Source organism: Tenrec ecaudatus, chromosome 10 (assembly GCF_050624435.1).
Source record: "Tenrec ecaudatus isolate mTenEca1 chromosome 10, mTenEca1.hap1, whole genome shotgun sequence".
Classification (NCBI taxonomy): Eukaryota; Metazoa; Chordata; class Mammalia; order Afrosoricida; family Tenrecidae; genus Tenrec; species Tenrec ecaudatus.
This window is the reverse complement of record NC_134539.1, coordinates 98,019,891-98,035,148: the sequence shown is the minus strand read 5'-3', so window position 1 is coordinate 98,035,148 and position 15,258 is coordinate 98,019,891. Positions and strand designations below refer to the sequence as shown.

The 15,258-nt window shown below is 43.2% G+C and overlaps 1 protein-coding gene across 1 annotated transcript in view; it reads right to left on the bottom strand.

The window, feature by feature from the left end:
* LOC142459457 (F-box/WD repeat-containing protein 10-like) overlaps positions 1–15,258 on the bottom strand; it is a 52,181-nt gene that overhangs the window by 18,735 nt on the left and 18,188 nt on the right. The window contains exons 8-10 of the mRNA XM_075561048.1: positions 13,278–13,399; positions 5,402–5,550; positions 4,343–4,485 (exon numbers count right to left, since the gene is read on the bottom strand). Of these exons, the coding sequence (XP_075417163.1) occupies positions 4,343–4,485; positions 5,402–5,550; positions 13,278–13,399 (414 nt within the window). The remainder of the gene's footprint in view (positions 1–4,342; positions 4,486–5,401; positions 5,551–13,277; positions 13,400–15,258) is intronic.

Below are 15,258 nucleotides of genomic sequence, written 5' to 3'. Positions count from 1 at the left end.
GGTCAGGTGGAGACAGGTGGGGCCCCTGGACTATAGCACTTCCCGCAGCTCAACTTTCAGGCAAACAATGGACAAGAGAACAAAAGCAATAGGGAGGTATGCATTCCTAGAACAATTAACCAGGGGAAGCTGAGGTCAGTATTTCCCAGAGGCAGTGTTCCTTCAGAAGGCAGGAAGGGATAGGACAGGTTAAAGTTGAATTGTGGAGCTTGCAATCCACTGCAAGGAAAAAACCGTGAGTGGAAAATAACATTGCTCATAAACTTTCACCCGCATTATAAAAAATAAAGACCAACTGGAGAAAAGACGATTGTCCTCATGGTGACTCAAAGCCAAACTCACTGCCATGAAGTTGCTACTGACTCATAATGACCCTGTAGGACACAGTAGCCATTAAGAAAATAACCAAAGAAACATATACATGATAGATGCAATGTGGTGCACTAGAAAAATCAAACACACACACACACACACAGAGGTATTGATGTAGAAACTGAGGTGGGAGGAGGTGAGAAGACATTGAAAATAGAAAAGCAACAAAAGAAATATCTTCTTTCCTAGGAATTACATTAAACATAAATTTATTAGGTTCTCCAATTAAAAGACAGGAATTGAAAGAAGGAATTAAAAAAGAGAAAAGAAAAGACCTACTATACGTCGTTGACAAGAGACTGAACCTTTGACTCCAAGACACAAATCAGTTGAAAGTAAAAGAACGAGCAAAGAAATTTTGTGTGCTTTATGTAAATAGTAACCAAGGGGAAATTGTATGACTTTATTAATAGCAAAACATATCTATGTACGCTTTCTGACAAATTGTTAACTGATATATGTCCAGATCTATGACAATTATAGATACAAATGTGCCAACAACAAAAAAGAAGCCCAAAATACGTGATGTAAAATCTGATAATATTAAAGAGAGGAGATGAATAAGGGGTTAGGCTTTGGGCTGCTAACTGCAAAGTTGGCATTTCAAATCTACCAGCCACTCCATGAGAGAAAGATGAGGCTATTGTGCTCCATGACAGAAACCATATAAAGAGTCACCATGAGTCAGACTCAACGACAGTGGGTTTGTTAGGTGGTTGTTACAAGTGGACTTAGCCAGGGAAACTAGCAAGAAAAATAAATGAAAGGCATTAAAATGAAATATCATATTGTCTTATATATAAAAAACCCTAAAGAATCTGTTAGGTAGCTAGAGGTTGTCCCTCTACACGCCAATGCCTCCGGCCCCCCTTACAGGAAGTGGTAAGCAGCTTAAAGATGGAGGGCATGCACACATTCAGGTCTTTGAGACAGGAAACCCGTAAACCTGGGTGGGACCCCATTCAGGCCGGGTGGGCTTAATTCAGCCAATGGGATCAACCAGTATCATTGACCACGCCTCCCAACGGAATCCTGAAAAACCAGTCGTTTTTCTCTGTTTTCCTCTCTGGCTCTCTCCCAGAGGCTACACAAGGTTCAGGGCAACTGTGTCGTGGCCCTGCATGGCAGGGCTGCATTTTCTCTCTCTCTCTCTCTCTCTCTCTCTCTCTCTCTGGTTTGTGTTCTGTTTACTGTAACGCCTGAAATTGCTTCCATCCTTTATAAAACTCACTTGGATCACAAACCAGGCTTCGGCATGAATTCTTTCTTGCACAAAGCCAAGGACCAAGGTATGTCTCCCCTGAGAGAGACCTAACAAATCAACAGCAATAAAATGAAATAAACTATTAGAGCCAATAAAACAAGTTCAACAACATTCCAAAATGTAAGCTCAAATACAGAAAGCAGTGTATTCCTATAGACTAGCAATGAATAATCAAAATAAAATCAGGACAAGAATCTCATTTATAATAGCATCTTAAAGAATAAAACAGAAATAAAGTTTATCAATAAAGTGCAAGGCTTTTAGACGAAAAACCACAAAACATTGTTGAAAGAAAAAAAATTAAGGTCTAAATGAATGGGAAAATATCCTATGTTCATAGGTTGGAAAGACTTAATATCAAAGCCACAAGGAGAGTCCACTGGTACATAGAATAGCTGTCGTATCCATTAGCATGGCCATTTAGTATATGTGCTGCCGAAGCGAGCACTACATGGCCATTTAAAAAAAAAGAAAAATGAGTAAAATACTTGAAACACTTGAAAATACACAAACACACTTGAAAATAACAAGTGTTAAGATGTTGTGGAGAAGTGGGAAGCTTCATGCATTTCTGGTGAGAATGAAAATGGTACAGCTGCTGTGCAGTTGGGCGGTTCTTCAATAAGTTAAACAGAATTCCTTTACACCTCCAGGATCCGACTGCTACCCAAAAGAATCGACACCAGGCGCTCAAGTGAAAACTTGTCCTCCCAGGTTAATAGCTGCAGTGTGGAGGAGCCCTGGTGGTACTGGTGGGTCAGGACAGCCTGCTATCACAAACCACCAGCCTCTCCCGGGGGGAGGAGATGAGGGTGCTATGCTCCCCTAAAGATCTAAGCCTCAGAAACTAGACAGGGACACTGTGAATCAGAATCAACTTGATGGCTGTGGACTTGGTTTTGGGTAATTCACAATAAGCAAAATCGTCCAACATAATGCTCATCAACGAGGGGTTGGATAAACGACTATATAGCCAGGTAGTGGGATATGATTCATTCAGAAAAAAGGAATGATTGTTTTTTCATACAGGCTATGTGAGCAAATCTTGAAAACATCATGCTAAGGGAAAGAAGCCATATATAAAAGGCTACATATTGCATGGTTCCATTTATCGGAAACATATGGAAGAGGACAATAAATAAGTTTAGAAAGCAGATTCATGATCACTAGAGGGGCCAGGGAGAGGAAGAGTGTGAGTGACACTAAATAGGTGCAAGTTTTCTTTTCTCGGTGATGTAACATTTGATGTTCTAAAATTAGCTGCATCAGAGTATACTAAAACCACTACCATATACTAAAAACCACTAACGTGGACATTTTAAGAGGTACATTTTATGTATGTAATTAGATAAACCGCAACAACCCCTGATTACAGTACCAGCTAGGATAAAAACACTGATGGATAAAGGTGGTGTTGGTGTGTGTGCTCAAAAACAGACACTGGTGTACATAAGCTTTCCCAGGAATTATCATCCTGGTCAGCTGGCTTTGCCTACTTCATTTTCCCCAGTTTATTTCTTTTTATCATTTCTTCCCCACACTATATTTGAAATCTTCATTTTAGTTAAAAAACAGTTGACTCAAGACAACAGAATGGCGATCCCATTCCCCAGCCTTTTTTCCATCAAAGGAAGGGCAGCAACCGTATGTGTTGTCTCCTCTATGTTGTATCCAAGAGCTGGGTATCTGCCAATCAGAGTGGCAAGGAGGGCCATTTATCCAATTAGTCCTCATGACCAATCACTGTAAATTGAGCACTTCTGTGTGACCAGCTTCTCCAGCTGCCTATGCTTGTGTTGCAACTATTCAAGGAATCGAGAACTAAAATGAATGGAATATTGGGGTTGTCCTCCAAGAGGACTGAGGATGGACTGAGAAAGGCTCAAGCAGAACATATTCATTTATATCAAGTCATTCAGAAGACAGCTACCTGCTCGACCAAATGAAAGGAATCCATCGTCATGCCGATGTCAAAGACAGGTGATTGATCAGAATACAAACATAATCAAATAATATCGGTACTACTTCATGGCAGCCAAATGTAGCAGAAAACCATTCAAAAATGATCATTCACAAGAAACTTCCAGGAGGTGTCGTGCCCCAACAGACTGGACTGCAAAACACTCCTAAAGGCCAGCAAACAGTACTGAACTAACTACAAAAAAAAGAAAGAAAGAAACTTCCAAGAATTCCAGCCAGATTCAGAAGAGGACATGGACTAAGGGATATCAATGTGGTTGTCAGGTGGATTAAAGTACCTTTGCTATGCTGGAGTAGACTGTAGCCCACAGTTTTTTACCCCCTTTTGCAGCCCGTCAGCTATTTTAAAACTTTTAACACTTGGTTAATTTAAGCTTTTATGAGTACAAACTTACCAAGAAGTTTAAATATACTCGTATTTGCATTGTCAGGATGCCTCTATCAATGTTTATAAGCTGGCTAGATAAGAGATATCAGTTTATCGCTTGTATCATAAAGATAACATTTCAAGACCTTCTCAATAGGCACACGTATTATGATTTCTCAAGAGAAACAACTAAGGCTGGGAGAGGAGACCTGAGGGGAGAGGGTGGTGGGGGAAAAATTGAGTAACAGGTGGGAGCAGAAATGAGTGAGGACCAGACTCAGAAGGGCCTTATCTACTACAGATACCAGCCTGGGCTGTGATGACAAAAGGAGAGCAGCCAATGCCTCACCAGCACGTACTTGGGGTGCTTGAAGGCCATCAGACATCTCTCATACTTTCCCACCATGCTCCAGGCCATGACCAGGCCATCAGCACTTCCTGAGACGAGATGCCACTGGTCAAAGAACAGGCACTTCACTGCTCCCTCGTGGCCACTGAGGATCTGCAAGAAAGAATGCCACTCGTTTCAGCCCACTCATAACGTGATTCCTTCAAGGGCGAGTGCTGGGGGCCCTTTTAGGGGGCTCTCAAATCCACACTCCAGCAAACCATGTCTGCCACTCGCTTGTGATACACCTTAGTTGGCTTCATTTTTTATCTAGGACTGGGTCCCAGAGGTCTGTGCCTCGTTCACTGCAGAGCTCTCTCTCCACTTAAAGAGGAAAGTGATCAGGAAGAGGCCTTGTTTCTGGAGGGTTTGTGACCGGGCAGGTCCCATCACCCTGAAGCATCAGATCGAGCCAGGAATTATCTCCTCGGCTGGAAACAGGGTGGGGGGTGAGTTTTTCTTCCCCAGCCCGTTTTCAGAAACTGGAAGGGCACTTGGGGCCTCCCTCCACCTGCCCCTGCTGGTTAGCTCACAGTGACAAGTCCAGACACCAGACCAGCAGCTCCTCATGAAGACCTGTGTTCCAGGCACACATGAAATCACAGGACCACCCACAAGGACCAGGGAGTTCAGATCCAACAAGACAATTTTGTGTGTGTGAACATGTAATCACTTTCAAGACAGCCAATGGTCTCTCCATCCTAGAGTAAGGAGAGAAGAGTCTGTCCCATTGCAGCACCAGTGTGCAATGCTTTGGAAGAGGAAGAGGTACCCTACCACTGCAACCCTTAAGAAAGCATGTAAACCATGCCCAGACTGCAGCCTGGCTCTTCTAGCCCTGAGACCTCATGGGTCACAGTGTGTGTCCGTGATATGCCCACTCTTCACAACCCCGAATGCCCTCCTGTGGCTTTCTTCCACTCCAGCTCTCACATCTGCCCCTTCTGGTTACTGTAACGCAGGCACTGTAGGATGGCGTGGGGAGCCCCATGGGAGAGATCACCAATCTCCTACAGCCCTGTCCTCTCACCTTTACCAGCTGAACCGTGGCAATGTGCCACACCTTGACCAGCCCTCGCTCACAGCTGCTCACAATGAAGGTGTCACTGATCCTGGTGGCCAAGATGGGGTCTTTGTGTTTAAATGTCTTCAGGCACTTCCCTGTGTCTATATCCCATACTGAAGAGGAGAGAAAGAGATAGGGGAGGGGATGGCACGATCAGCGGATGGGGACACTTACGCTTCAGTGTGCTCCCCATTTCAGAAGCCAAGACGACCAGAGCCTATCAGCTCAGCATCCAACACGCGTTCCCCTGGCTGGGTTACTTCAACAGCTCCATCCACCTGCAGCACAGAGCTTCTGTCCACAGGCCCTCAGAGTCAGCAATACGTGAGACCTGGCTCTAACCCTGAAACTCAGCATTCGGTCCAAGTGCCGAGTGGCCGTCTCCAGAGTCATCTCCTCAAGCCTAGAAGGAGTCCCTGAGTTGTGCACGTGGCTAAACTGCTAACTGAAGGGTTACAGGTTCAAGGTCTTCCTCAGAAGAAAAACCTGGAAATCTACTTCTGAAAAATAAAAAATCAAGCACTGAAAACTCTTTGGAGCTTAGGTCTAGTCTGCTACACATGGGGTCACCATGAATCAGAGTTGACTCCAGAGTAACTAGTTGATTTCAAGCCCCGAACAGCAACTAAATCTAGTTCCGACAAATTGTGGCCTGCGCGTAAAGGCATCGTTCTCGTAGGACCCACAGCAGATTTGAAGGCCTTTCCCAGATTCTCTTATCCTGTATGCTCCCCTTCTCCGAGTGTTTGCTTCAACGACACATTCCGTTGGTGGGAAATGGCGCTGTGCGGAGTAATCACACATACACAGACACACACTGGTATTTGCCATTCAGCCTTTTCCCATGTGCAGTTCAGTGGCATTTCCCATGTGCAGTTCAGTGGCATTTCCCATGTGCAGTTCAGTGGCATTAATCACATTAATCACCTTCACTGTTCTCAGTGAGTCAGCTATGATTCGTGGTGACCCCATGTGTATCAGAGCAGAACTGTGCTCCACGGGGTTTCAATGGCTGATAGTTGGGAATCAGATAGCCAAGCCTTTCTTTTGCGGGGCCTCTGGGTGGGCTTAAACAATTAGCCATTTGGTTAGCAGCCAGCAAATTGGCTGTCTGTACCACAAAGGACCTCCAGATTCAATACTCAGCCAATGCTCCTCATGCACAGTCACCACCCATCTGTCAGTGGAGGCTTTTGTGTTGCTGTGATGCTGAGCACATTTCAGTTGAGCTTCCAGACTACGACATACTATGAAGAAAGGTCTGGCAATCTGTTTCTGGAAACCAGCCAATGAAAACCCGATGGATCGCAAGGCAACATGTAGACTATAGTCGATCAATGGAAAGGGCACAGTCAACAGTAGATCATGGAAAGAGCACAGACCTGGACGAGGCTTTGTTCAGTTTTGAGTGGGGTCACTACGAGTTGGAGGTCCAACACAATGGCAGCTAATGACAAAAATTAAGACACTTTTCACGCTTTTCCTCTGCTTTTCTGGGGAAATGTCTCACTGTCCTTCTAAGGCGTATTCTGCTTGTGCTTCTGCTTGTTCTTGGTAAGTCCATGGTAATTTCAGTATGTTTGGCTAACATCATAATTCAAGTGCCTCAATTCTTCTCTGGTCTCCCTTACTCACTTTCCAGCTTTGACAAGCAAACGAGGCAATTAAAAATACCATATAGCACAAGTGAGGCACAATTTAGTTCTCCAAGTGATAGCTTTGTGCTTGAATACTTTTAAAAAGGTTGTGTGAAATACATTTTCCTAATGCAACACTCTGGACTTCCTGACTGCTGCTTCCACGGACATTGCTGGTGGATCCAAGTACAATGAAAGCCTTAGCAACTTCAATCTTTTCTCCATTTACAATTGTGATGTCTATTGGTCCAGTTGTGAAGAGTTTTGTTTTCTGTGCACTGAGTTATAATACGAACTGAACATTGTAATCTCTGATTTCCATCAGTAAGTGCTTCAAGTCCTCTCCACTCTCAGAAAGTAAGGTTGTGTCAGCTGCATATCACATGTTGCTAATAAGTCTTTGGGGAATGGCGTGGGAGCCCTATCGGACCACCTCTGAATACACAAGGGGAAAGAAGAAACCAACTTCACATCTGCCCAAAGATGACTTCTACTAGATGGAGGTCAAACATGCCTCCTTCCTACCACCTTCTTTTCCCTATTCTAACACCCTTTCCCCTATTCTAACACCACCCTTTCCCTGCCATGGGATTCGACTTCTCTGCTGGGTAAAATAATTCATTGCAGTAGCCACACAGAGCTCACAAACAATACTCACAAGTATGTGGGCAGATTAGGGAAGTTTGGGTCCACAATCAATGCTCCTGGAAGCAGCAGTGAAGAGATCAAATGATGCCTAGCATTGAGTAAGTCTACCGCACAAGACCTCTTTAGAGAAAGGATGACACTTTGAGAACCAAGGTATTTTGAGGTCAATGCCATGGTATTTCCCCTTGACTCCTATGCATGTGAACGTTGGACATTGAATAACAAAGACCAAAGAAGAATTGGTGCATTTAAATTATGGTGCTGGCAAAGAATATGGAAGTACCATGGACAGGCAAAAGAACAAAGAGATCTGTCTTGGAAGAAGTACAGCCAGAGTGCTCTATAGAGGCAAGGATGGTTGAACTTCATCGCACATGCATTGGACATATTATCAGGAGAGACTACACATGCATTGGACATATTATCAGGAGAGACTAGTCCCTGGAGAAGAATATCATGTTTGGTAAGTAGAGGAGCAGTGAAAACAGAAAGGCCCTTGACAAGGAGCATTGACTAAGTGGCTGCAGCAATGGGCTCAAACATAACCATGACTGCGGGGGTGGTACAGGATTGGACGGTGTTTCATTCTGTTGTGCATAGAGTTGGAGCTAACTCAATGAGGCACCTAAAAACAGCAATATCATAAGGGAAGTTAGCAGTTTACAAGTCAGCATCAGAAACTGTTCACGGTATCTCTTCTCAGCCATGTCGGCAGATGCATCCCTCTTTGGTCCTCCACCTCTCAGCTATTTGGCCCTTGGCCTCTGCTTTTCTTGGGAAAATGTTAGAGCTACTTTAGGGATGATAAATGAGCCACTCTGCAAGCCAGTTGCCTCCTGAAAGCACTTAGCTTTATTTCTTGTGTGGACAGGGAAGCCCACCACCCTGTCTTATGGTCTCAGGGCTGCTGCCTTTCCCACTGCTGCTGCTTCTCCACACAGGGATCTCGGTCATATTCTGTTCTCAGGTTTACTTTGTGCTGGGCATAGGATTCTCTTTCCTGCTTCAGAGGTGGCTCACTTTATACAAATACATGGCATAACTGACCAATGGTAAAACTAATCAATTCTCTCATGAGAGACTTCTACACCTTATATGCATGGTGTTATTTGGTGAGAGTAGCTATGGATGGAAAAGTCCTACCACAGAATTTCACTTCTCTGCAGTCTTCCTTAAATCCCAATGCTGCATTCTTCTTCATATAGTACAATTTCTCTTATTATTTGCTTAGCATATAGATTGAATAAGTATGGTGAAAAGATATACCCCTGACATACACGCCATTCAATAGCCCCTTGTTCTGTTGGAATGACTGCCTCTTGTTTCATGTCTAGGTAACTCATGAGCACCACTCAGTGTTCTGAATTCTCATTCTTCTTTTTTTAACACTATTCACATTTTGTCAGGATTCACACAGAAGGAGCCTGCAGTCAATAAAGCACAAATAAGCATCTTTCTGGTATCTGCTTTCTGCCAAGCTCTGTCTGATGTCGTAATTCTATTCCTCATTGCAGGCCCTCTTCTGAATCCACTTTGAATTTCTAGCAGGTCCCTAATGATGTACTGCTGCAATTGTTTTTGGACCATCTTCAGCTAAATTTTACTAGCAATGTGATACTAATGATATTAGATAATTTCCACATTCTGTTGGGCCACCCTTCTTTACAATGGGCATAATATGAATCTCTTTCAGTCTGTTTGCCACCAGGTAGCTGCCTTCTAAATTTTAGCATATACAAATGGAAGCTTCCAGTGCTGCAGTGGATTTTTAAAAACATTTTGATTGGGAGGGAGGGGGAAAAAAGAGGACCTGATGCAGAGGGCTTAAGTGGAGAGCAAATGCTTTGAGAGTGATTAGGCAAAAGAATGTACGGATGTGCTTTATACAATTGATGGATGTATATGTGTGGATTGTGATAAGAGTTGTATGAGCCCCTAATAAATTGTAAAAAAAGAAAATGATTAGGGCAAAGAATGTGCAGATGTGCTTTATACAATTGATGTATGTATATGCATGGACTGTGATAAGAGGTGTATGAACCCCTAATAAAATGTTTTAAAAAATTTGATCTTAGTGCCTCAGAGGGGGCACCAAAAAAAACCCAAAACAAACACAAAACATTTTGATCATTGCTCCATCATTTCAAGGAGGTTTGTTTTCCCCAGATTACTTCCCAGCAGCTTGGACTTCTTCTTTCAGGATTGTCAGTTCTTCCTGAAGTGGTTGGACACTAACCAGTCCTTTTTGGCATCGTGACGCTGTTGGTATTGTGACTCTGTGTATTCTTTCTGTCTTCTTTTGACACTTCCTACATCAGTCAGTATTTCACCCACTGAATCCTTCAGTATTACAAGCACGCTCTTCTCTTTCGGTGTTCTAACTGCAGGTCTTTGCACAGGTAATCAAAGTATTTTGCTTTGTCCTCTCCATCTGTCTTTGAAATTTTTCTGATCAGTTCTTTCATTCCATCATTTCTTCCATTAGCTTTAGCTACTCTATGCCTAAGCGCAAATCTCAGCATCTCTTCTGACATCAATGTTAGTCTTTGCCTTCTTTCTAATCTTTTTAATGATTCTTTTGACGTTGGGAAAGATTTTACTGAGGCAGGGCAAGAACTTCTGGGAGGAAGAGAGAGCAGAGAAAGGGACAGGGCGTCTTGAGCCCCGGGGCAGGTTCTGAGACCCAGTGAGTTAGGTCAGGAAATGGCGCCTGGCAGTGAGGCAGTGGACACATACAGGGCTTGAGTCAAGGTCGTATGGAAGGCCTTCCTTTTAAAATGATCTGTTGCTATCTTGGTGAATGGTGTTCTTAATGTTATCCCCAAACTCGTCTGGTCTTTAGTCATTATTTTCTAATGCATCAAATCTGTTCTTGACATGGTATCTAAAATCAAATGGCATATAATCAGGGTCATATTTTCATTCTCGTGGACTTGTTTTTAATTTTCTTCCACTTAAACCTGAAGTTGCCTATGAGACATTGATGTTCTGTTTCACAGTAGGCCTCTGACTTTGTTTTGGCTGATGATTTGAACTTCTCTATCATCTCTATCGACCACAGACATAGTCAATTTGATTCCTGTGTATTCCACTTGTCAAGATCCACATTTACATCACTGTTGATGTTGCTGGAAAAAGGTATTTGTAATGAGTAAATCATTTGGGCTAGCAAAATACTATCATGTACAAAGATCACTACAGTTTTATTATCACCAAGATTTTTCAACTATTGAGCCCTCCAACTTTCACATTCCTATCATCAGTGCATCTTTATTGCATGTCTGATCAATTTCAGGCTGAAGAAGTTCATCATTGGCTTTAATGGTTGGTGTGTAAAGTTGAATATAGTTCTATTAACTGGTCTTCCTGTTAGGCTTATAAATATTATCCTATCACTGTCAGTATTATACTTCACAATAGGTCTTTCAATGTTCGTTTTGACAATGAATATGATGTTATTCCTCTTAAATTTGTCATCACCAGCATAGTAAACCTCGTGATTGTCTGCATGGTTCAAAGTAGCCAGTACAATGGCATTCCAGTTCACTAAGGCCTAGGATCGTCTTTTCTGTATTCCATTTGATTTTTTACAACTTCAAATTTTCCTAAATTCATGCTTTGTACACTCCATGTCCAGTGATTAAAGCGTTTTCAGCTGTTTCTTCTCATTTTGAAGCATGTCCATCTGCAAATGAAGGTCTCACATTTTTGCCCCATCTGTGTTATTTAGGTGGACTCTACTTTGAGGAAGCAGCTATTCCATGGTTGCATTTTGAGTGCCTTCCAACCTGAGGGACTTCTCTTCTGGAATTATGCCAGACAATGATCAGCTGCCTGTCACAGCTTTGGCAATGGCTAACTTTTTCTGAAGTGGACAGCTTTTAGCTTCTCTCTAGTCTGGAAGCCTCATTAAAACCTATTCACCGTGGGTGACCCTGCTGGCACATGGAACATCATCGGCATAGCTTACAATAGCACAGCCATACGCAAGCACCCTGGCACAGACACTGACAGGTACGTGGTGGTTAAATCCCCCAATTCTCCTTCTAGATATTTCCTTCCAGTCTGGACCATCTAACGTAAACTTATCCATCTGACTCTGTTCATTTATGTATTCTCAGATGTCCTGGAGACACCATTGTAATCCTGTAGCCTGACGAGTCTCCTAACTTATCTGTTGCCTCCAGAAAGTCATTTCTCAACAAGTCCACATTATCACTCACAATTATCTTTCTATCATGCCAATCCTCAGCTTAAAATACCTTTATAGCTCCTAATATCCTGCAAAAAAAAGTTCAACTTCTTACCACGACGTAGCAGGTCCTTCATCCTCTGGTTCCAAGTGAATTTACCAGCCTTTTTGCTAACACCACACATTGCAATCCCGTCACACCAAGCAATGGGGAGTCCCTGAACACATTCTTCTTTCATCCTTCTGTGCATGGTTTCCTGTGCTTAGAGCTAGTCAAAGTACACATCTGACAGAGTTATCCTAAGGCTCCACATGATCGACAATGATATAAAATCAATGATATAAAACGATCAACAAGGATTTATCCTTTGAATGCGTCAAGCTCTTCCTTCCGATGTTCCTGGAGCCCCCGAGTGGGGCACGTGGTTAAGTGAATGCACTCAGTAGCTAATGAAAAGGGCAGCTGGTTCGAATATTCCCTATCTCCTTGTGCTTTGTCTGTAAAACTAACAATGCTCATGTAGCACTTAAATAATACACAAGTAATAATATGCGGGCCTTCAAAAAGTTAGTAGAAAAATGGAATGAAAAGATAATGGATTTTTTTTTCCCCCAGAAACTTTTTGAAGCCCCCTCCTCCACTCAGCTAGCTCCCTCTGTGGAGCTTCCCCTCACTTACTCTCATTTCTGTGGTGCCCTGGGACTCTGCATGTGATTACGGGCATGTGACTTAGAGCCACACCGCCACTCCCAACGCTCCTACACGGCAGCTTTATTCTGGGGCCATTTGCTTTTCTCTCTGAATTTTAGATACTCCTCTGCAGCCAGGTGCCCTGATGGTGCAAAGTATTAAGCACTAGGCCAAAAGTTTCCCGTTTGAATCCACCAGCAGTGAAGAAAGATGTGACCACCTGCTTTCTTGAAGATTAGCCTTAGAAACCTTCCTGTGCCGCTCTACCCTCTCATGTAGGTCACTGTGAGTGGAATCAACTAGGCAGCAATGAGTTCCTCTCCGTTGACTTCTCGGATTTCTTGCAAGAGTTGAATAAGTTAATGTATGTAAAGTACTCATCACCGTGTGAGTTGCATGTAAAGTTAGTGCTCAACAAATGACAGCACTTTGTTATATATTACTCTTTGTTAGGAGATCCTGAACCTTGTGAGAAAAAAGGCACATCTGATGGGCTATTATCACATTCATTGTCCTCCAACATCTAGCACAGTGAATGAGTGGATTGATGAAGTAATGGAGACATGGATAAGAGAATAAATTACCACCTGTAGAAATGAGGGAAGTCCATAAATATTTTGGAAATCTATGGATTCGGGGAAACTTAGAAAGTTTGAGGCAAATCTCTCCCACCTTTCACTTGGCAATCTCTCGCTCCAGAGACAAGTTTGTTCTTATATAAATCCATGCAAGTGACTGTACCCTGGTGGCCATTGAAGATTCGTATGCAATTCCCAGTTTTCAGATCCCAGTATCTGCGGGAATCAAACCGAAAGGTTATTTTTGAGACTTTCTGAGAGCCGAAGGACTCGTACTACACGCTATTACTTTAGATCTATAAGTCACTGAAAGGCAGTAAAGGGAACTGCATGGTCAAAACCTCAAGTGCAAGGTCTCAATTTTATCCCAGCTGCAATCATATTTGATCCCATTTCTACTCCCAACCCGGGTGGCATATTGGGTTACGTGTTGGGCTGCTAACCGCAAGGCCTCTCCAAGAAGAAAGACAAGGCTTTCTCCTCCCATAAAGAGTTCCAGCCTCAGCAACGCACAGGAGCAGTTCTACCCTGTCCTACAGGATACCCACGAGGAGGAGTCAACTCGATGGCAGTGATATGCACATATATGGAAATTAAGTAACTAACTTTTCTAAATTTATACACCTAATAGGTTGGGATATATAATATGTGTGTGTTGGAGTGTATATATAGATTGTGTGTATATATTGGTTGGGATATAGATATAGGGTGGGGTGTCTTTATCGGTTTGGATATAGATATAGGGTGGGGTGTATATATATATATATATAGGGTGGGACATATAGTTCATAGAGTCACTTTGAGTAGGAATCAACTTGATGGCAGTGAGAGCATCATGGTGGACTGAGTGTCCAACTAGGTTTTCTCAATACATATATACAAGGTATTTGATAAACACTGTAGAACTAGAAGGAACTTCCATGATTTCATAAAACGAATGAGTCAAAATGGACGCAATGGCAATGAATTTAGTGTTATCCATTTATTAACAAAATTCACACAAGCCTTGTGATTAAGAGATAAACTTAGGCCTCTTACAGAAAGCATGGTAAAGCAGCCCATCCTCTCTGTTCCTGTTTGGCATGGTAGTAGAAGACCTGGGTCAAATTGCTTTCAGAGCCATTGAGTCAGTTCCATCCTCATAACTGTTCATCGGTGGGCCATCGTGGCAACCCTGTCAATCCATCTTGTCACGGTCCTTCCTCTTTCCACTGCCCCTCTACTTTCCCAAGCATGAGGTTCTTCGCCAGGGACTGGTCTCCCCTGACAACATATCCAAAGTATGTGAGACGCAGTTTCACTCTCCTCGCCTCTTGAGTTAGTTTATTGTGCCAACCTGGCCGATAAACACATGTGGGATCAATTGAAGGGCAGAGGGATAAATGGTTTGGTGAGCCTCGTCTTTCTAGTTCTCAGGTCTCTTGCTTTGTGATGGTCGCACCAGGGTGCAGCTGCCTTAGCCAGTTGCCAGCTTCAGCTTGCAAGGCTGACCTCCTGCAAGACATCCCTGAGGAGAAGCCACATGGACCTACCCCGATGCAGCCCTGGGTGCTGGAGCAGCCATGTGGAGACCCCTGCCAGCGCTGAGATGCTTACACACTCCCTGACTCGGCTTTCCTCCTGCAGTCGGCATCATTGCATCTGCTTTGTGAGATGGAGGAGGACTTTGTGGATAGGTGTTGGACATATGGGTTAATGTTGGACTTGTGGGCTTGGGTTGGGATGTTTTCTTGATGCGCACTTAAACTTTACATAAAACTTTCTCTATGAGTGTCTGTGGATTTGTTTCTCTAAAGCGCCCAGACCAGCACACCTCTAAAGGACTGTTCTGGTTGTGTTTCTTCCAAGACAGACCTGTCTGTTCTTCTGGCAGTCCATGGCACTTTCCATCTTCTTTGCCAGCGCCATAGTTCAGATGCATCGATTCTTCTTCAGTCTGTATTATTCAATGTCCAACTTTCACATGCACATGAGGCGACTGACATATCATGACTTGGGTCAGGTGCACCTTAGTCCTCAAAATAATATCCTTGCTTTTCAATACTGTAAATAGGTCTTGTGCATCAGATTTATCC